Source organism: Macrosteles quadrilineatus, unplaced genomic scaffold, assembly GCF_028750875.1.
Source record: "Macrosteles quadrilineatus isolate MER2022 unplaced genomic scaffold, UCM_ALF_1.0 Scaffold_3__2_contigs__length_128488019, whole genome shotgun sequence".
NCBI classification, from domain to species: Eukaryota; Metazoa; Arthropoda; class Insecta; order Hemiptera; family Cicadellidae; genus Macrosteles; species Macrosteles quadrilineatus.
In genome coordinates, this window is record NW_026542596.1 from 83561770 (window position 1) to 83583389 (window position 21620).

General features: G+C 36.4%; 1 protein-coding gene across 2 annotated transcripts in view; it reads left to right on the forward strand.

Moving 5' to 3' along the window:
• The first annotated feature begins 2271 nt into the window (after nt 1–2271).
• Nucleotides 2272–21620, forward strand: part of LOC128989793 (uncharacterized) — a 28999-nt gene continuing 9650 nt past the window's right edge. Inside the window, exons 1-9 of one of the 2 annotated variants that reach the window (XM_054411841.1) lie at nt 2272–2608; nt 11260–12023; nt 12878–12978; nt 13832–13922; nt 15264–15392; nt 16992–17123; nt 18320–18592; nt 19146–19643; nt 20381–20583. In XM_054411841.1, coding sequence (XP_054267816.1) covers nt 2448–2608; nt 11260–12023; nt 12878–12978; nt 13832–13922; nt 15264–15392; nt 16992–17123; nt 18320–18592; nt 19146–19643; nt 20381–20583 — 2352 coding nt within the window. In that variant the 5' untranslated portion in view covers nt 2272–2447. The remainder of the gene's footprint in view (nt 2609–11259; nt 12024–12877; nt 12979–13831; nt 13923–15263; nt 15393–16991; nt 17124–18319; nt 18593–19145; nt 19644–20380; nt 20584–21620) is intronic. The other variant, XM_054411842.1, reaches the window with a different exon arrangement.

Here is a 21620-nt window from a genome sequence, read left to right on the forward strand (position 1 = left end):
TTATGAGAACAGCTAATTTGCAACCAAAAGGTGAGTGAGCGTAGCGAACAAACTTCAACCTGGAGGTGAGTTAGCGTAGCGAACGTGCTAACCTGAAGGCAAGTGAGCGCAGCAAACGAGCTCCAACCTAAAGGTGAGTGAGCGTAGCGAACGAACTTCAACCAGGACGTGATTGAGCCATGCGAACGAGCTCATCTTGAAAATGAACGAGCATGTGGCATAAAACCACAATAGGACAGGACGACGTCTGTCGGGCCAGCTAGTAGGGAATAAATGTGATATTTTTAAGGAGACATTTTAGTTTGAATCCAATCAGGCAAATGGAAATTCGCTAAGTCTGCAGGTTTGCTGCGGCGGGGTATTGTATGTTAGGCCTATACAGTGAATTTGTATATAACTTACCAAATGGCTTCTTCAGCGAGCCGCCACATATTTTTTAAGTTGTATGTAAATAAATAAACCTTCAGTTCAATATGCGAATATGCTTACAAGAAGGTTTTGGTTTTATATAAAACAAGAAGATAGTCCCTTCCCATCAATTGCCTAAATTTAAAGCGCATAGTCATTTAATGTCAGCCTCGTGCATTCTTTGAAAATTGGAAAATCTACCAGGAAAAGTTTATAAAGATTACCCGCGAGAATCATAGTATAAACTTAAAACTTCAACATGACGAAACATCTACGAACTTCATACGAAATGAAATACTAATGTATGTAATAGTACCGGGTGGTCAAGAGTTATTGGAAACAAATATATAACAAAGCAACTTAGAAACATGGGAATTCTTTAATTGAATAACAAATTTAAAACAGTTTTATACAGTTTCTTAAAAAAAAATATTATAAAAATTGAAGTTATTATAAAAAGTAGTTAAGAAAAGTCTGTTAGTCACCTAAACTGTAAGCGTAAGTTGTGTTTTTTTCTGAATGAGAAAGAAAAGTATTACTTTACTTTTTACTGGTAACCCCTATTACCACCATCACCGTGGAAACCCATGTTGCCATGGTTACCCATGTTGCCATGGTTACCCATGTTGCCATGGTTACATCTGTTGTCATGGTTACCTCTGTTGTTTGGTTTACCACCGTTGCCATTGTAACCCCTGTTGCCATGGTTACCACTATTGCCATGATAACCACCACTGCCATGGTAGCCGCCGTTGCCATTGTATCCCCTGTGACCATGGTTACTGCCGTTGCCATGGCAATCACTGTTCTCGTGGTTACCTCTTTACCCTGGTTGCCTCTGTTGCCATGGCTACTGCCTTTGCAATGGTTAAAGTTGTGTTATCACGGTAACCCCCGTAGTCATGGTTAACCCTGTTACCATGGTCACCACTGCTGCAATGGTTACTCCTGTCACCATGGTTACCGTCCTTGCCATAGTAACCCCTATTACCATGGTTACCGCCGTTGCCATGGTAACCCTTGTTACCATTATTACCCTCTGTTACCGCCGCTGCCATGGTTACACTGATGTGATGGTTACAGTACTGCCGTTGTCATGGTGTCCCCCCTCACAATGGTAACTCCCGTTGCCATTGTAATCCCGGTTGTCATGGTAATCCCCGTTGCCATGATAACCCCTGTTGCCATGGTTACCTCTAGGCTCTGTTACCCTGGTTGCCGATTTTGCCATAACTACCGCCTTTGTCATGGTTAGTGCTGTTATCATGGTACCCTTTGTATTTTTTGTTACCCCTGATAACTCCGGTTGTCATGGGGGCTAGGTCTACCGTTGCCTTGGTTACTGGTTGCTGTTAGCGAGACCAAAAATTCAAGAAAGCACATTTCAAATACGGATCAAATACACCTTTGAGTGTATTATACACCAGTAATACAAAATGAATGACCAGTTAGAGCCTATGCATCCTTTGACAATACAGCAGGCATACTACAATAATAGACATTCCATTTGTACCACGATTACTAGAAAAATTATTTTTCTAGTAATCGTGATTTGTACGAACTACACGTAGGCCTAGGTGCAGTAACATTGCAATAAATTTGTGGTTGATTGACTGTTGAGTAATAGACGCAATATTGCAAGCAGACAACTGCATTTTACACCTAGTTATAATAATTTTACAAATACTTTCTTGTAGTATGTTTTTTTTTAGTTGGCCGTATTCTGAATCCAAAAGCCAACAGAACAGAGCATCAGTTTGCATGGTCAAAACCAATGAAGAACAACGGAACAGAACAAGAGCTCACCATACCTATACCATCACAAAATCAACAACAAAAACAAAAAACAAAATAGGACTTGGAGTTAGACAATGGAGTTTTGTCCTGTCAAAATTCAGTTATAAGGTTAATCTTTTTCAGTCAAAGTTATGTAAGTAAAATGCTCATGTTGTTTTAATTTGTTTGGATATCTTAAAAATGTCAGATCTAAAGTATATTTTTATTCTAATCGAGTTAACGACGTTAACGTTGAAAGTAAGATGACAGACCGGAGCCCTAGGTCCCTACCTCCTCTCATAGAAGGAAACTCTTATGGTCGTTTATCGGTGAGAATTGATGAAATTCTGTGGTGTAGCAAGTTAACAAACGAAGTGATTGTTGTTTTACAATGGTGGGGAGACGTAGATTCAGTAACATTCAGGTAACTAAGTTATTTAGCTTGGCATAAGTTAGGTCTATCTTACTTAAAGCAAGGAATCTAAGACTAGGCCTAGTTTAAGTTATGGCCCAGGCTTTGGCTCATTTGAATGTAGTTTTATACAGGTCGGTTATTGGACATTAATATGGCTGTATAGGTTATTCCATCTAAAAAACATGCAAATACCTTTCCAACAAACTTTAAATGTAGACCATAAAAGTTAAGCTGGTGATAGGGAGAGTCCTAGGCTAGGCATAAGGGATTTTGATGGGGTACACTTCCATATTTGTTGGCACAAACAACCGAATGAAAATATCGATCGATATATCGTTAAACAATCGAATAATCTATAGGTATACTCATTCAGTTGTTTGTGCCAACAGATATGGAAGTGTAGGCCTACCCTTTTGATGTAATAGGCTAAGTTATGGTTGTTTTGGAATTAAGTTATGTGTTTGTCACACATTATTTCAGCCCTCTGTTTATCCGGCCCATTCCAGGAAGCCAATATCAAAATGTTTTTCTCACTGCTCACAGACACCTGCAAGCAATCTTCGTGACACAGGCTAAGCGTTCTCACTATTTAAGTTATCTGTTTGTTTACATTTTACCTTAACGCTAGATCTGGCGCTGACTAAAATGCGAATACTCAGTGGCACTAGTCAATTATCGACCAAAACGACATGGGTCGAGCTTTTCTATTGTTAAATTATGAAAACCGGTTTTGCAATGAATATTACTTATACCATTAGAAAGATGAGATTCTGAGGATTCATTTTCATGTAGGTAGCCTATTGAGCGAGTTGAGAAACATAGTTTGAAAAACTAGAGCGTTCTCGAAATAGATTTTGGTGGTGGAAAGTTTTGGTCACCTGACTACAAAAGCAGCTGTTTTTTGAGATCCACAATTAAATTGTTGGCTAGGCTATACAATATTATTATATAGGTATGTCATAAAAATTATGTTACCTACATTCTGACGTAAATTAATATTCAGAAATGTTAGAATTCAACTACATTACATATAGCCTAACTAAAGAAAGTTGCTATACCACTGTCTTTCCGATATTTGGTATCGATACCGTATCACAAAAAAGTATCGATACCGGCTCAGTATCGTATCTATTCAATACCAGTGACGTCATATTCTGATTCTGTGATCTTCGATTAAAGTTCACTCGCTCCAGTACAGTACACCCAATATAGGATTCAAATTCAAGCTGCTAAGAACTGGGCTACCTAATTATGTAAAAAATACCCCCGCCGCAGCAAACCTGCAGACTTAGCGAATTTCCATTTGCCTGATTGGATTTAAACTAAAATGTCTCCTTAAAAATATCACATTTAGCCTATTCCAAGTTTAAACAGAATTACTGTAGTTCAATGAGTACTTAGGTTTGCTGCAACAGGGAGGGTAAAATGTTTTTTTTATGTAAAATGTTAAAAGGTACTGTGGTTTAGTAAGAAATTAATGTATTTTCCAAATTTGATCAAAATATGTTCATAAACAAGCAAACTACAACAGTTGACTTATTCTCCATAAGAATAACATGAGAATTTTAAAATTACAATTTTTTTGAATTTTCTCCGTAACAATTAGGCGCATAATAACGCTTCAATATACTAAATTATTTGTTTTTTTAAGCTCTACAAAATGGTTTAAAAAGAAATTGTGAAATTTTGTGTTTTTAGGGTCAAAAAAGGGAAAAACCTATTTTTACCCCATAAAACCCCCCATAAACCCCCGTTCCCATAGTCCGATCATGCTGGTTCGCGAACTCATTCAAGTTTATCCCGCCTTACACCTTCAAACCAAATTTCATCAAAATCGGACAAAAACTACTCAAGTTATCGTGCGTATGGACACATATATATATATATATATAGATATATAAAAATTTGAACGAATGGTGTTTTTGGCCTCTGGGGACATCAAAATGAAAAAGTAAATCGGTCCCGGGCTTAGGTCTTACCATGAGACCTACGGTAATAGCTACTTCCCTATAGGGAAATTCGCTAAAAATTTATAAAATTAATCAAAAATAGTCAATCTTTCTTTTCAATGTTACCTTTCACAAGTTAAAGTTCAAGTACCTGTTGTTCTAAGCCTATACCTTCTAAGGTATAATTTATCTTTTTAAAAGACAATTTTATTAAGTTAGATTTGATGTTAAATAGTCCATGATTTCATTTTATTTGCCTAACACAACGTTGCTAACATTGACTTGTAATAAAAATAACTCTGCAACCGAACCCTTAAGTTTTACCATTGACTGGTAAAACCATTGATATATACCTACAGTACTATAGGTAGTCAATGGTTTTATTTATTATAGTTATGTAAAGTTCTATTGAATGAATAAGTGAATCATAATTTACTCAAACCACATATCAGGCAAGCTAGACAAAAAAACAAAATATTTAATTGGGTTGGGTCACTGTTGCTCCAGCCTTGGAAAATAACCGTTCAGAAAGGACAAGTGTGACCATTTTACTCAGATTTGTCAGAAATTACCTTCCGATACTTACGATACAATACTGGCCTCTTGGTAATTGATACCAAGTAAATATAGGAACAACCGATACCGATACGATACAAGCAGTAGGCTATCACAGTAAAAGTATCGATACCTACTGGTATCGATAGTATCGCAACATCCCTACATATAGGCCTAACTATATATTTTCAGAAAGACCTTTTTATTCTCTATTATGCAGTATGGTATTTAATAAATACAAGCACTTGTAACTTGTATAATTATTTATTCATAACTGAATAGTAAATATTATGATATGAAAATTGTAAATAATTAACACATGGATAATTTATAAAAAGTACAGAAGCAAAATATATAACAGTGGTCTCCCCCTAACAATGGCCTCCCCTTAAACTTTCGTACGCAACATTTGATCAATGTGGCGTCTCCAAATTTGTCCATCGTCCATCTTGATAAAATAGTGAACATGACCGTCTCTACTTTGGACATTTCCGTAACCCCATTTACATTTCCCGGAATAGTTCCGTACTTGTACTCGTTCGCCTGGTTTGAAATATCTCACTATTCCTTTGGGTTGTTTTGTTTCTTCCTTTGTCTTAGGCAAGAGTAAACTTAAGTATGTTCGGATCCTTCTATTGAACATCAAGAAGTATGAGCTGTTACCAGTTGAATTCGGAGCTTGACGTAGTTTCATCAGCAGTTGGTGAAGCTTTTCTTCCAGTGTACCAGGTTCGTCTGACATGCAGTTGATAAGTTTCTTTATCGTTTGTACGAAGCGTTCGACTTGGCCGTTCGAAGAGGGATGGTAAGGAGCTGTCATTTTGTGCAAAGTTCCACATTTCTTCAAAAAGTTACTAAATTCAGAAGAGGTGAACTGACGACCATTATCAGAGACTATAACACTTGGTAGTCCAAAGGTGGTGAATATTTTACGCAGCTCTCTGATTGTCCATGAAGATGTAATACTCTTCGTAGGTATGACTTCAACCCACTTGCTGAATGCGTCTACTACCAACAGAAAGTAATTTCCGTTGGTCGGCCCAGCAAAATCTATGTGGACCCGCTCCCATGGTTCACTTGCTGGCTCCCAGGGATGGTTAATTTCTTTCTTCGGTAAATTTTGTTTTTCCCTGCACTGTCTGCATTTTTAAATGTTATCTTCTATATCTTTGTCCAAACCTTTCCAGTAGCAAAAGCTTCGTGCTAAGGCTTTGGTTTTTACCATTCCTAGATGACCAAAATGTAGTTCTTCGAGGACATGTTTTTGTAAAGATCTAGGAATCATTACTCTCCAACCTTTCATGATACAACCATCATGTAGACATAGCTCACCGTCATGATAACCATGGTGCTCCAGCGATTTTCCAGTTTCCAAAGCTAGTAGCAAGTGTTGCATGTTTTCATCCTTTTTCGTTTCTTGAGCAATTAGGTTATGGTTTAGGTTGATTGTTGCAATTTGGTTCATATAGAAAACATCAGTCTGGTCCATGCTGGTATTTGAATGTTTTTTAATAGGGAATCTTGAAAGGAAGTCCGCATTTCCATGATCATTTGTTCGTCTAAACTCTATTTTGTAGTCAAAACCTGATAAGAAGTGTGAATAGTTAAAAAGTCGTGTAGCTGACATAGAAGGTAGGTTTTTATCAGGATTGAATATTGTAACTAATGGCTTGTGATCCGTTACTAGGATGAATTTACGTCCATAGCAATATTGGAAGAACTTTTTTAGTCCCCAATAAATTCCAGTGGCCTCTTTGTCAATTTGGCTATATTTCTCTTCCGGTTTTGTCAGTGTTCTTGAAGCAAAGGCTATGGGTCTTTCACTTCCATCTGGAAATCTATGTGACAGTACTGCACCAAGTCCCACCGGAGATGCGTCTGTTGCCAATACCAAAGGTAAGACTGGATCAAAATGAGTAAGGACAATTTCATTTGTAATGATCTCCTTGACCTTCTGAAAGCTTTGTTCACATTGATCTGTCCACTTGTATTTCTTCTCCTTTTTCAGTAGTCCATGTAACGGATTGAGAATCGTTGCCAGGTTCTCGATAAATCTGTTATAATAGTTGACAAGACCTAAGAAGGTTCTTAGTTCACTAACATTCTGGGGTCTTCTTGCTTGCCTGATATGCCTTAACTTTATCTTCTGATTTGTGGATTCCGTGGGCATCTATAGTGTGACCTAAGTACTCAATTTGTTTGTGTAGAAACTTGCATTTATCTCTATTTACTCTTAGTCCGTTCATTTTTATTCTCTGAAGTACCATTTCCAACCGAGTGAGCAACTCTTCTTCTGATTTTCCTTGGATGATTATGTCATCGAAGAAACATTGAGTGCCTTCTATACCCATTAAGACCTTGTCCATGATTCTTTGCCAAATTCCAGGAGCTACTTTAACGCCGAACATGAGTCTATTAACTCTGAACTGTCCCTTATGTGTACTTAAGGTTTGTATGTCAGCACTTGCTTCATCCATTTTTAGGTGTAAGTAAGCCTTTTTTAAGTCCAGAGTACAGAAAATCTTGCCACCGCTCATATTTGCAAAAATATCTTCAATTCTCGGTATTGGATAGTGTTCGTCTTGGATTTGTCTGTTCACCGTAACCTTATAATCAGCACATATTCTAATTTCACCATTGGGTTTCATTACTGGTACTATGGGTGTTCCCCATTCAGAATTGTCCGTCTTTGTTATTATTCCTGAAGTTTCTAAGCGCTCTAGTTCCTCTTCTACTTTTTGTTTCAAAGAATAAGGTATTGGCCTTGCTTTCATAAATATTGGTCGAGCGTCAGGTGCCAGTTGTAAGTGGCCAAGTTGATCAGGTATTTGGCCTATATCTGGCTCGAAAACATCCTTGTATTTGTTTAGAAGTTCATCTAAACGTCCTCCAGTTTCTTGTTTGATTGCTTTTACTTCTTTCCAGTCCAACTCTACTTCCCGTAGCCAGTCTCGACCGAAAATAGGATCCAAGTGACCGTCTACAATATAGAGTTTACCCATAAAACTCTGGCTTTTGTATGAACATTGAACAAACACAATGCCTTTCGGCTTGAATAATTCACCTGTATACGTTTTAAGTCGTAGCTGTGTATTGAAAAGTCTTCTGTTTGTATTAAGTTTCTTGAACATATTATATGGTAACGTGCTGATGGCTGAACCTGTATCCAGCTCCATCTGGACTGGATTCCCTTCTAGCAAAATATCAATAAGTATTTTATCACTACTGCTATTGTTCAATTTGTAAATTTCATGAGTTTCTTCTTGACAACTATCGTTTCCATCTTCTTCAGTCTGGTGAACTTTTGTTTGCTTTGCTTGCATACAGACACTGGCAATGTGACCCTGCTTTTTGCATTTGTGACACGTTTCAGAAGCAAACTTGCAGTTGTTGGCTCTATGGTCCCGTGAACCACAGCGGTAGCACCTTCCTTTCAGTTTGTCAAGGGGTGAAGGCTGAGATTTCTTAGGTATATAGTTCGATTTTTTGTTTCCAATCATGTGAACAGTATTGTTTGTAAAATCCGTTGATGTTTTGACCAGAGAACTTTCGTCTTTGGCTAGTTCCATTTGCTGTTGCCAATTTAACAACGTCTTGAAATGATTTAGTTGTTTTTTTCTTGTAGTATCCTTGCTCTAACATCAGCATCCTTAATTCCTCTGATGAACTGCATGCGTAAAAGTGTGTTGGCTATGGTTATAGCCGAAGTAAGAGAACGGTACATATGATTACTTCTGTTGGTCGTACTACCTTGTTGCAGATCTTTTTCTAGTTCTATTTGTGTTTTTCTAATTTGTAACTGATCTTTTACTTTGTAATATCGTTCTTCCATGTCAACTCTGTATCTAACTTCTTCATCAACATCTTCTTCCTTTGACTTCAATTCTATCTTCAGTTGAACCGCCTCAAATCTTTTCCAGTTTTCTTCTAATAAATCCATTCTGTTTTGTAAGACTTCTGTTGGTATGGTGGATACATCATCTAAAAGTCTGTCTGCCTTTGTAATCTGGCCTTTTACAATAGCCCGTACTTTCTTCAAATCTGTTATTGAATCAATGTTATGTAATATTTCCATTATGTAGTTGACTAGTGCAGATATGAACAGTTAAAATAGGTAATTAAATAATAAAATGTAAAAAATTGAAGGTAGTAAAGTGTAGTTTCTTTTAGCGAATTTCCCTATAGGGAAGTAGCTATTACCGTAGGTCTCATGGTAAGACTTAGGCCCGGGACCGATTTACTTTTTCATTTTGATGTCCCCAGAGGACAAAAACACCATTCGTTCAAATTTTTATATATGTATATATATATAGATATATATATATATATATATATAGATTTATATATATATGTGTCCGTGAACACGATAACTTGAGTAATTTTTATCCGATTTTGATGAAATTTGGTTTGAAGGTGTAAGGCGGGATGAACTTGAATGAGTTCGCGATCCAGCATGATCGGACCATGGGAACAGGGTTTTATGGGGTAAAAATTGGTTTTTCTCACTTTTGACCCTCAAAACACAAAATTTCCCATTTTTTCTCTAAACCTTCTTAAAGAGCTTAAAAAAACAAACAATTCAGTATATCAAAGTGTTTTTGTACAGTTATTAGTTACGGAGAAAACTAAAAAAATTGTAAATTTAAAATTCCCATGTTATTCTTATGGAGAATATTGTAAAATGTTGTAGTTTGCTTGTTTATGGATATCTTTTGATCAAACTTGGCAAATATATTCATTTTCTACTAAGCAATAATTATTTTACTTAAAACACACACTTTATTAGTTTCCTTGTAGCAGCAAACCTAGGTACTCGTTAAACCTAATGTTATTTAAATAGATGGATTGAAAATTAATTCAGCCAAATGGAAATTCGCTTAGACGGCAGGTTTGCTGCGGCGGGGGTATTTTTTTATCCTCGTCGCCAATTAATAAATACAAGCACTTGTAACTTGTATAGGCCTAATTATTTATTCATAACTGAATAGTAAATATTATGATATGAAAATTGTAAATAATTAACACATGGATAATTTATAAAAAGTACAGAAGCAAAATATATAACAGTATTTATTTTCTGTTGATGCATTAAATTATTTTCTAAATTACAAAAAAAATTTGTTAGTTTTTCAAAAAAGAAAACATGTAAGTTATGTACAATTTCTTTTTTTTTATAATTTAGGCTAATTTTTATGATTAGGTATTTCAAAAACATTGATATTTCCCCGTATGGAATCATAGGCCTATGTCACACAACTTTTACATTTAGATAACTTAAAATGTGTAAAAAAAATATTTTGTGGTGTTCTTGTGGGCTGCTTTTGAAATTTCTCATTTGCATAATCCGAAAATTTGCAAACCTTGCTACTAAACGCATTGCTAGAAAAAATTTTGTATATCATTATATTCTACATTTATCACTGAAACAGAAAATATACATAGGTAACTTGTCTAGGCTACTTATATTCACAAACAACTGTTCTGTGGCGAAATATATGATACCTCTACAAAGGGCCAAAATATACCCGCCACTGGTGAATTAAATGACCGCCAGATCTAGGGTTAACTTTAGTGTGACATTAATCAGTTGAGCCAACTTAGTAGACCTAACCTCTGAACGGTTAGTTAATTATTTCCAAAGCAGTTGGGTCAGGGGCTTAGTCCCATGGTGGTCTTATATGAGGATTTATATTGTAGGCCTATAACTTACCTCGGCTGCATTTAAGTTTACGCCCCACAATTTACTGACATGAAGTTAAAGCATGTTTGGTTACGTTAGGTTAGTTAAGAACAGTTATAATCAGCTGGTATTTAATGTAGGTACCTAGGCTAAGTTTTAACTTACCCTAAAATAGTAAATGTGGAGCGTGAACTAAAGTGCAACCCTTAGCGCTCTAGCATAGAGTGATAATTGTCAGTTGCCAACCAACCCTTAACTGAGAGGAGGTGAAATGGACTTTTAAGTTGCATATTTCTAATGATTATAAATCATACCATTATAGATTATACCAGTAACCTAACCTCATAGGCCTACACCTTTTTTTATTTTTATATATCTATAATACGAATCTTTAATACTGAACCTTCCCTTTTTTCCAAGGTTGAGCTAATGTTTGTTTTGGCCCAAATGTTTAGTTAACATTTTGTTTGTTTCAGACCTGCTGACATTTCAAAGTATCCCGAGTCAGTAAAGAGCAACAATACTGTTCAATACAACATTCAAACAAATATATCTCTCTTTGAGACTTATTTAAAACAGTGTAATAAATTGAAACTTCTGGTTGTGAATGATGAAAACAAAGAGATTGTTGGTCATGTTGAAATAAGTAACTTACTTGACCACATAACTAAGATACAATTGCAGAAGTATTTCCCAATCGTAACATCTTCAGGCAAAAGAATTGGTGACTTACGAGTTGATTTTGAACTATCCATGAACGCGTCATCTGAAGAAACATCCAAGAAAACTAGGAAAAGATCTCGCAAAAAATCAAAGATCGGCATTAATTCATCTAGATCAACAATTGAAGAAGAAAAATCCAAACAATTCAAAAAGGGCTACAAGACTTGCCCCACTCATATTAATATTCCCAAAGACTCTTCTAAAGAAAAATTTGTAAATTTTGATATGCCTGAATCACCGAAGACCAATCAGGCACCTCCAAACACAGGGAGGTCCGAAGCTGCCGATTATGTACTGCTAGATGTTCTTGAGAAGGGAAAAAAGCTACGAGATGCAATGGTTTTAAGTGTCTTGGAGGATTCAGACTATCCTGTTGATATACATGACGAATTACTTTTAAAACTTGACAACAATGATGAAAAATACAACAAAACCGCTTACAAATCAAGCAGTAGCACTAAGAGTGGAGAGTTAGTAACACCTCATGAAGAGAAGTTAATCAGCAACTATTTGGAGGGTGAGTAAAGTTTAAACCTGCTTATCTAGATTGAAGCTCAAATTCAGGTATTTTAACAAAAAAAATTAATGACTTATGATTTAAAAAAATTGAGATTAGGCACTTCTACAGTACCGGTACCTAGGTTTCTCCAAATCGAGCCAAACTGTCCCACAACCTGTCCTTTGCTGTTCGGCATATGTGTTAGTTCTAATCATGATTAGATTCATAATTTCATGATCAAAATAGAATTCAAAAATCTAGGGGCTGGAATTTAAGGTATATATTAACAACGGTAAATGGTTCTCTAAAGGGTTTATGACCTTTCATAGTTTTTAGGTTTGAAAACAATACATCTGTCTCTGTCGCACTCACTACCATCAAGCCAGCTGTTAAAGATTAGCAAATAATGGACATTGTGATATATGCAATCTTGGTTTGAGTTGTTGTAAGATGCCACCACTTACTGGGTCATGTCATGACGAGTGGGTCTGGTCAAATTTGTAGGTGTCTATGATTTAAGATCTGATGTTGACTACAAAATCGAGAGGAGCCAGCAAAAAAGCTTTGTTCAGGAAACGAATGCTTCAACTGGACCAGGTGTTTTATACAAAGTGGTTTCTAAAGTCAATGATTGATTTTTTAATTAAGGTGATATTCATCCATTGAATAATTTTATCAACTAACTTAAACAATTAAGTTAATCATAGTTAGGCCTAGCTACCATCAATCAGGATTGTCCTTTAGGCTACTATTTGTTTGCTTTCCAAACGCCATGTATTCACTTTCCTGCCTATAATTGCAAAATGTTAAAATATACAAAGATGATTGTTTTTGTAGTGTTGCAATGTTGTAAACTGGCCTGTTTTGCTTAGGTAAAGTTATGAAAGAAGAAGAAGAAAAGCTTGTTTTAGCCACACTCCATTCGGAAAATCTTCACGGGAATTCAGTTGTTACAAATGACCTTCAAAATCAGGTTTGCTTTTAGTTAATTTGAAAATGAATTTTAAAATATGTTTTACATAATGTTCTACATAATTAAATAAGTTCTAAAGCTTAGAATCATAATATTTTAAGCTAATAATTAATTAATCTGCAACAAACTCATTCAATCAACTATTTTTTTTTTTTTTTTTTTTTTAAGATTGCATCAATTTAAAAAAGTTGGTTGCTGTTTTGCAACAATTAAAACCATAAATTAGCCTATTTAACAGCTTGTGACTCTTGGTTTTTATTTTTATAATACAAAAATAGCTCTGCTATGCATCTACTCTAATTCCTTATTTACCAGTTTTTATTTATGTTTGATAAAATAGCTAACTATTAGCCCTGCTCCCTGATTTTTCAATGAAAATCTGCCCATTTGTTGTAATTAGGTCTTCTGAAATAATATTTGCAATATGCCACCATTTTGTTTCTTCAACAGTTAGGGATCGGAAATTTGAATTTTTCCTGAATATTTTTTATCAACTCTTTACAATTTGTGAAGTAGGGAATATAAAATCAAACTGAATCGGTCTTATGGTGAGTCGGTGGCTCAGTTGGTAGCGTCACAGACTTCGGGCCCAAGGCAGCGTTGTCGTGGGTTCGGATCCACTAAAATTTATCAGTACAATTCACCTTCGTACTGTACCGGCTAACCCCTTGCTTTGCTGGATACATTCCACGCCCAGATCTGTAGTCTATGTGGACAGGCAAATGCAAGGTTAAAAGAGATCAACAACCTCTTAAAAAAAGTTTGAACCTTTTTGTTGGCCACTCTGTATTTCAAAGCTGTTTAAAATAATTTTTTTCTCAAAGAGATTCTTTAGTTCTGCTTATGGTTTCAGGATAACTGTAACTCTGCCAATACCAGCTGCCCGCCATCTACCTTTGGTCATCCAGCGGGCACCAGCAACATTGGCATCAATTCTCTTACTGGTCAGTTTGTATTGATTTTTATATGAACCGACTGCACAGTTTTGTTTTGTGTTCTGGAAATGCTGTCAACCTTAAAAATAAGGAAACTGAAGGACAGGGCTGTATTTACAATCTATGAGGCACCGGCAGAGTGGCCTCTCTATTCGGATTAGGCTGGTTGCTGAGGCTCGGGGTTTAGAAATACATGCGGTAATGCTTCAACAAGATAAACTCAACCCTTGGTTTTTGATGATCCGATTGGCACAGAACCAAGAGACTACCTAATAAATCATTTTATTTGTTGATGATAATATTTTGGATCTGTAAGACCTTTTTACTTCAGATTAAGTAAAAAATGCCAGCCTTAAGGTCCTAGGCCAAAATAAGGTCACGGCAAACTCACAAACAAACTAAATTGAAAATGAACGACATTGTCCTTGGTCACATAAATATCTCACGTTCATGGCAAAATGGTGAATATTTTATTTGCGATCGTGGAGGCATCTTCTTCATCTCCTAGGATCGCAGTGAAATCGTGTATACCTTCTTTGTAGAGGGGGATAATTTTTGACTTCTGCGACTGTGGCAAAATCAATCTGAACGTCTTATGTGGTAGTGGAGAAATCGTTAACATCTTTCGCGGTAAAGGAGACTACATCATCGTCTCTCACGATTGCTGTGAAATAATGATTTTCAACTATATCTACATGGATATATAACATTTTCTGATTGTCTTTTGCTTTCCGGATTTTTTCTGACCGCCAAATCCTGCAACTACAAAAATGAAGGAGGGTAAAATGAAGCGATCGGCCTACATGCCCAATCATCCTCAGGTCTTAGTTTTGTACTGACTATGTTGTGAGGGGTAGGCTTACTTATATGCAAATATGGAGAGTTGACAAACTGTGTGGTTTGGTTGTTTGTACATATTTTTTCTACAAGGTTTGAAACCTGTTAAAGAAAAATCCAGATAGCTTCAAGAATAAATTATTTGAAATCATTTAGAATCAAAAGTATATCCAAATATGTGTTAAAATCACTAGGTAGACCAATGAAAGCAATGTTGTCACTATTAGACAAAAGACTAGTTCATATAATCTCAGTTAAGGTAAGAAGTTCTCAATATTTGTTTCAGGTACCTGGGATTTAACAGTTTAAAGTCCTAAATTGCCCTGTGGAGAAAAATATCTTACATCTATTCATAATTCAAATGCCTTTCCTGAGGGTATTCAGTATATTTAAAACATCTTTTTATCCTAATACAAATTCTCTAGTTGTGTGGGATGATCAAAGTTAGCATAAATCTTTGTACCAACATATTTAAAGAACGTTTCAAATTTTCACTGTTTTCTCATACTTAAGTTGCAGGGAAAAATGTGAGGGATTTGATGAAGAAGATCAACTGTTTCCGAATCACTGTAGACAGCCTGACTCTGACTCCAGCTGGCTGGAAGAAGATAAATCAAGCTGTTGACAACAAAAACAAGAACAGTAAGTCAAGATTATAATTATAAACAATCTTTTAAAACTCAACTGCTAGTTTCTATAGTCTCTTGAGTTTTTATGTAAGTGGTATGTACCTATTGATTGTGAAGTACCATCATAGTACACATCACAGGAGCAAGCTTCTGGTATTGCAGTGATAAGGGAATAAAGGGAAAAGGGTATTGAATTGGATTCATTTTACCTCGTAACAAGTTCTGGGCCCTGATCAAACTGTGCATGGGTCCATTCGTTATAACCTTATACAGTCCAACCTCAGTATAACGAATCTGAAGGGACCGAACTGAATATTCGTTATATCAAGGATTTCGTTAAAACGAGGTTCGTTATATAGAGGTTAGGTTTGCAGGAATTTCGCTAAGTCAAGGTTCAGAACCAGCGTCGGTCAATGTAGGTCGGGATTTGACCTCATTAAAATACAATTAAAGTAGCATAGGCTACAATACTTTACAGTACAGTGTTTACATTGTACAGTAGAACCTAAATTATCCAGCATAATAAAGGGGAGGGATCTTGAATATTGCGCAATCTTGACAATGGCATTGACCTTGGTACAGGTTAAAAACTGTAGGTTTAAAATCACAGCTTGTTCTAACCCTCCTAAAACCTAGCCAAACACTGTATTGTGTAGTCATAAACCATGTAAAGAACAAAACAAAACAGTAGAAAGTTTTCTACTGCTCGTGAAGAAGCTACTGCTCGCGATAGGCCGGTAGGCTACTTACAGTAAGTACTGATTTATCACAACAGAGGAATGTCAATAATAACCATTAACTATAGCATTGGTGTTGCTAGTTGAAACGGAACAAATCGTATTGAAAACAATAAATTATTAGATAAGTCATTATAAAAGTGTATAATCATAGCCAACTTAAGGATAGTAAAAACACTCGTAAAAGGAATGTTAAAATAACGATGTTGCTATTCTTTCTCTTTGGGTTTGTTTTTATATTCTTTCTTAGTTTTCTCTTTATCCAAAAACTGTACAATTCACCATAGTTATCCCATATCGCCCAATCACAGCTTACTAAACATTACGTCGTCATCAGTCCTCAGTGAATGAAATCAGTTCTCAGTTGCAACATAGCGCGCGCAGCGACAGCAGACAAAGATGTAAAACGGAGCAGACGAATGTTAGCGCAAGCGATGACGTGACCTTTCCATTTCATTTGATAAAGAAACAGATTTTCCCAAAACAATAATTGGGTGGGGGATTTGTTATATCGAGGGAAAGACGTAGACAATTCGTTATGCAGAGGTTAAATTCGCAATGTAGAGGTTCTGACAATGATAAATTCGTTGTATTGAGGTGTCTTATTTTAGCCGAAATCACGAAAAATTCGTTAAATCAAGGTCGTTGTTATGGTTTGTTCGTTATGTAGAGGTAAAATATACATTGTGTCTTATGGAGATTTGTAGGGGATTAAAAGAAATTCGTTATATCAAGGAATTCGTTATACCGAGGTTCGTTATATCAAGGTTAGACTGTAGTTTATTGTTAAATTTTGTTACATTGGTTGAATATTGGGCCTACATGATAGTTGTATTTACGTGATAATCATCTGTAGTTACACGATGTTTGTCCAGGTGACCTGGTGCCACCCCCTGGAGCCACTTACTTTGTCGAGTGTCAGTTTGTTGAAGACTCCCCCAGGTCCCAGGCTCAAAGCTGGAAGGCCTCCCCTCTCAGGTTCTGTTCCCGAAGGCAAATCCAAGATGGTAAATATTGATTTACGATAGTTTTAAATTATTTTTTCCAGTGTAACCTAAAACAACAGTCTGTTCTTTTCTGAGAAGTTCAAAAACTTTGGAAATTTTGTTATGCCAGTTTGAAAATGTTAAGGACTAGTTTATATAGCAATATATAGTAATAGGTAGCAAAACCTGATAGATACTCAACTTACTAGACTTTCTTAAACATTTCTATTTCCATTTTAAGATAAATCATAATCTCCTAAAATGTAAAATGCACATTGCATGTGTTATTAGTAGATGTGTGCGAGCGGCTCGATATTCGAGCTGAGAGATCGAGCACTAAGTTAGCAAATCAAGCTTGAGCCAAGCTTTTACAATCACGGTCATAAAACAGGGTTGTTAAGTTCTGCGATCAAAAAATTCATGCTTTTGCCGTGATTGCGAACGACGTTGATACTGTTTCCGTATTTGCGAGAAACAATGGTGATATGTTCACGACTGCGGGAGATGTTCAGGATTTTGCCGCGACCATGCAAGAGTATGGTGACTGTTCCATGACCGCAGGAGATGATGATAATGTCTACAAACGGTGGGAGATGTCTAGGATTTTGCCGATGACTTTTCCATGACCTAAGAGACAATGATAATATCTGCAAAGCAGGAGATATTCAGGATTTTGCCGTGATCGGGAGAGAGGATGGTGATGGCGTTTCTGTTACAGAGGGAGATACTGGAAATTTTATCGTGATTATGGACGTCGATGATTTCATGACCTTAGGTAATGATGAAAATGAAAAGTAGAGTACCTGAAGAGTTAAAGAGCTGAAGAGTACCTGAGCTGTGACCCTCAAGACATCATCTATTGATTTGTGTTAACACTTTGACGACACCTTATTGTATACTGTATATTTAATGGTGAATAAATTCTTTTTTCTTGATTCTTGAAAATGATCTCTACATTAAGAGATATAGTCAACACAACATCGTAATGAATGCAAATTGCAGCAGATTTATGTTTTATGATAGGTACTAAGTTTAACACTGCATTTACTGGTGACCAAATCCAACATTAATTAAATTAAGTTTGAACTCACGTTAGATTTTGAAATCCAATTGATCCAACCCTCAGTAAATTAAAATCTTTTCTCGTGATTTTGTTAAATAAAAAACTCAGCCTTAGCACATCACTACTGTCATCTATATTCCACTCTACGTTGCAGTGGTGTACTTCGGACAGAGTTCAGCACATTCTCTGAAGCCACCACACACTCTGCAGGAGCTGGAAGACGCCAACTGTCTGGTGTGTTGGCGGCACTTGCACCAGCGAGTGCCAGCACTGCTTGGCACCTTCAGGTTGGCACCCCTGCCACCAGGGAGTGTGGAGATGGAGGACACACTTCCAGTGATCTCTGACAATGTCACCGTTGTTGGCCACATCAAGATCAAGCTTCAGCTTGGCAAAGATAAGCTGTACTATGGCAATGATCTTTTAGGTATGTTGAATATAATTGTGCTTCTTTGGTTTGGGAAATATGTATTGTGAGTATTAATCGGCTTTATACTACTGAGGTCAAGTTTTACAAATGCAACGAATGTTTTAATATTTTAGTCAAATTATAGAGTGTGCCAAAATTGTTTTCTTAGTTCTTTATAATTCCAAGACAACCTGTCATTAAAATTGTCTTGACTGCCTCTGATACCCTACACTATTTAATTAATGTAAAAGATGAGTAATTAAACTCAAGAGATGTTTTGATTTTTTTCTGGCAGCATATTGTACAAGAAAAACCTTATCTTTGCATATAGATATAATCCTCTACCAACCCAATTCAGCTTATGGAATAGAATTAAGATCAAGCTTCTTGTTTCCTTGTGTTTTATTGTTTCATTCAAAAAGTATTGTCCTCATCTCAGTGTGAATCTATTTAAGTAATCTAGCTACTACCAACAAAAACCATTCTTAACATTAAACAATATCATTCAAACAAACAATAGGTCTCTATTTTGATTTGAATCACTGGTTCCAATTTTATGTTTTATTCCTAGATGAATCCCCACATGATGTTCCCACTGTGAAAACACCAAATGAAACAGAACGTGACACAACTTTTCGATCCAAAGAGACTCCCCGGCTTAATATGAAAGACTTGGAGGGTAAAACTGTATCAGTTGTGGAGACTTCAACAGTAAGGAATCACAAGGATAACCACAATATTCAACCGCCTAAGGCTCCAATGTCCAGCTGTGTTGAAATACCAGCATGTACTAACTGCGGACAGAACATGATTCTGCCCAATCTGCAGACTCCTGATGACACCTCCTTGTGTATCAGCTGTTCAAGTTTACTGGGACAACATCAAAGCCTGTCTAGACCTAACTTTGAAATAAATATTCCTAAAAACTTTACCTACAAAGAAAGGCGTCACCATGAATTCCTGTTAGGTATTGACAGTGTGAAGGGATTCCCGCTGTTTGCTGATGGTCAAGAGGAACTAAGTTGCTACATTGACTATAAGTTTCCTCAAATTACACCTGGGTTCAAAGGTAATTATTTAATTAACTATATTCAATACAAATTCTTTACTGATATTTAACATATGTATTGAACAAATGTATATGGATAGTCCCATTTGTCCCAACATTATTTTTTATTGGAAGTAACCACCAGTCAGTCAAAAGGTTAGAACTTTGTGAATAAAACAATTTATTTTGTAGTACTTAGTGTTGCTATTGACTATTGGATACTGAAATATACATACTATCTATATGGACCAGCTGTCGCCAACTTTTTACTAAAAAAGAACTTAGTTGTGTGAGCCGGTCACAGAATGCGACAGTGTCTAAAATTTGATTTTATTTTCTTCGTACCTTATACGTTGTCACTGTCATAGTTGATGTGTCTTGAGAGTTGCTATAGCTCACAATAAAAGTCGTTCCACCGGTTTGAATTGGTAAAAAGTTCTTGTATTCAACAGAAATACTTTTGGCAATCAACATTGGCCGCTCACACACCTCTATTATAACTTACCTGACCCAAGCTGAGCCCGAACATTCATTCGGGCCTGAACTAATCAAGGCATAATAAAAAATTTTTGAATCCACAAACCATTGTAAAAATCAACCTCCAATGCCTTTTAACTATGTGCTAATATTATTTCTCTTTGATTCAGAGCCCAACTTAAGTGTTAAGTGAATTTTAGGAAATTTCTTAGGCAAGGAGAATTTGTATGGGAAAACTCCCTCTAATAAAAAATGTCTCAACTAATTTCAATTAATCCCAGTTGAGATGAGCCGCTCGGAGACGACCAGTCGAGTGGTTGCCGTGGAGACACAGCCCTGCCTGGCGTCTGTGCATCGTCACTCCCTGGTGCTCCCTGTCATGCTACCTCTGTCTCCTTTGCTGACGGCCTGTAGCTCTGGCGTCACCCTGCGACTGTGGCTGCGCTACTACAAGCCAACCCCTCGCGACCACATGGTTGCCATGGTAACTCAGTTTTATAGCTAGGTGTATCATTGAATACTTGAGTTTACAATCCACTAATCTATTATCAAATTGGAAACTGAAAAAGTGGGCCTACAGTAGAACCTCTCCCAACACTTCTAACTGATAATTCTTGAGTGTGGCAGATTGCGTGAAAATATTATAATATTATTTAGTTCTTACTGTCTGTAGACAGTAAGCGTAGACACAATCAGAGGCGATACTGCACTAAGACCGTTTTGGAGATAATTCCATCTTCAGGTGCGTAGTGGTACACTAAATTATGTTCTTGTTACATGAAAAGTCTTCATTTGCATTGCACCAGGGGTTAAGTAAATATTAAACATAGAAAAACAGGGCGGACACACGATAATATACGAAAACATTGAGAGCTCGTGCACAGCTTAAAAAGTGATGACTGACTGTTCAATCCTGGTCACTGCGGGAGTTACGTGGATGACTTGAACATCTGATAACACGGTATACCTACTTTTCTAATCAAATTATTTCTTATCCTGTTTGATTTGTATTATTTTTGGATTGGCTGCTGAATTAGTGTGGGAGTTAATTACCAAGTTGGGTTCTTTAGCTGTACTGCTGTATACATGGACATTTTTGATGCAATAAGTTTGTAACAATATGTAGTATTTCTAAACTGTTTGTATCAGAATAATCATGGCAATACTGTTGAATGTGTTGGGCATAATTTGAAGCAGGTTGGGTTTCTTAATGGCGCTTATGTGCTCTTCATATCTGGACAGTGGTCTTAAAGCACCTACCACTCAGTCCAATATAATATGAATCACACTCTCCATACACCTTAGCTTGTAAACACCTGGCTTTTCCAATAATGATGTGTTCCTGTGCCATGGAGCTGACAGCTTAGGTTGAAGGCTGATGCTGGTTCTGTAAGCTACTGAATAATTGTGCCTACTTAATGGACGGGTTACTAATCGTTGGTTCAGTGTATAGAACCCTAACGTGACTTATTTTTTGTCATCTTTGTCGATTTTATTGTTAGCTTTTCTCTTCAGCAGCCA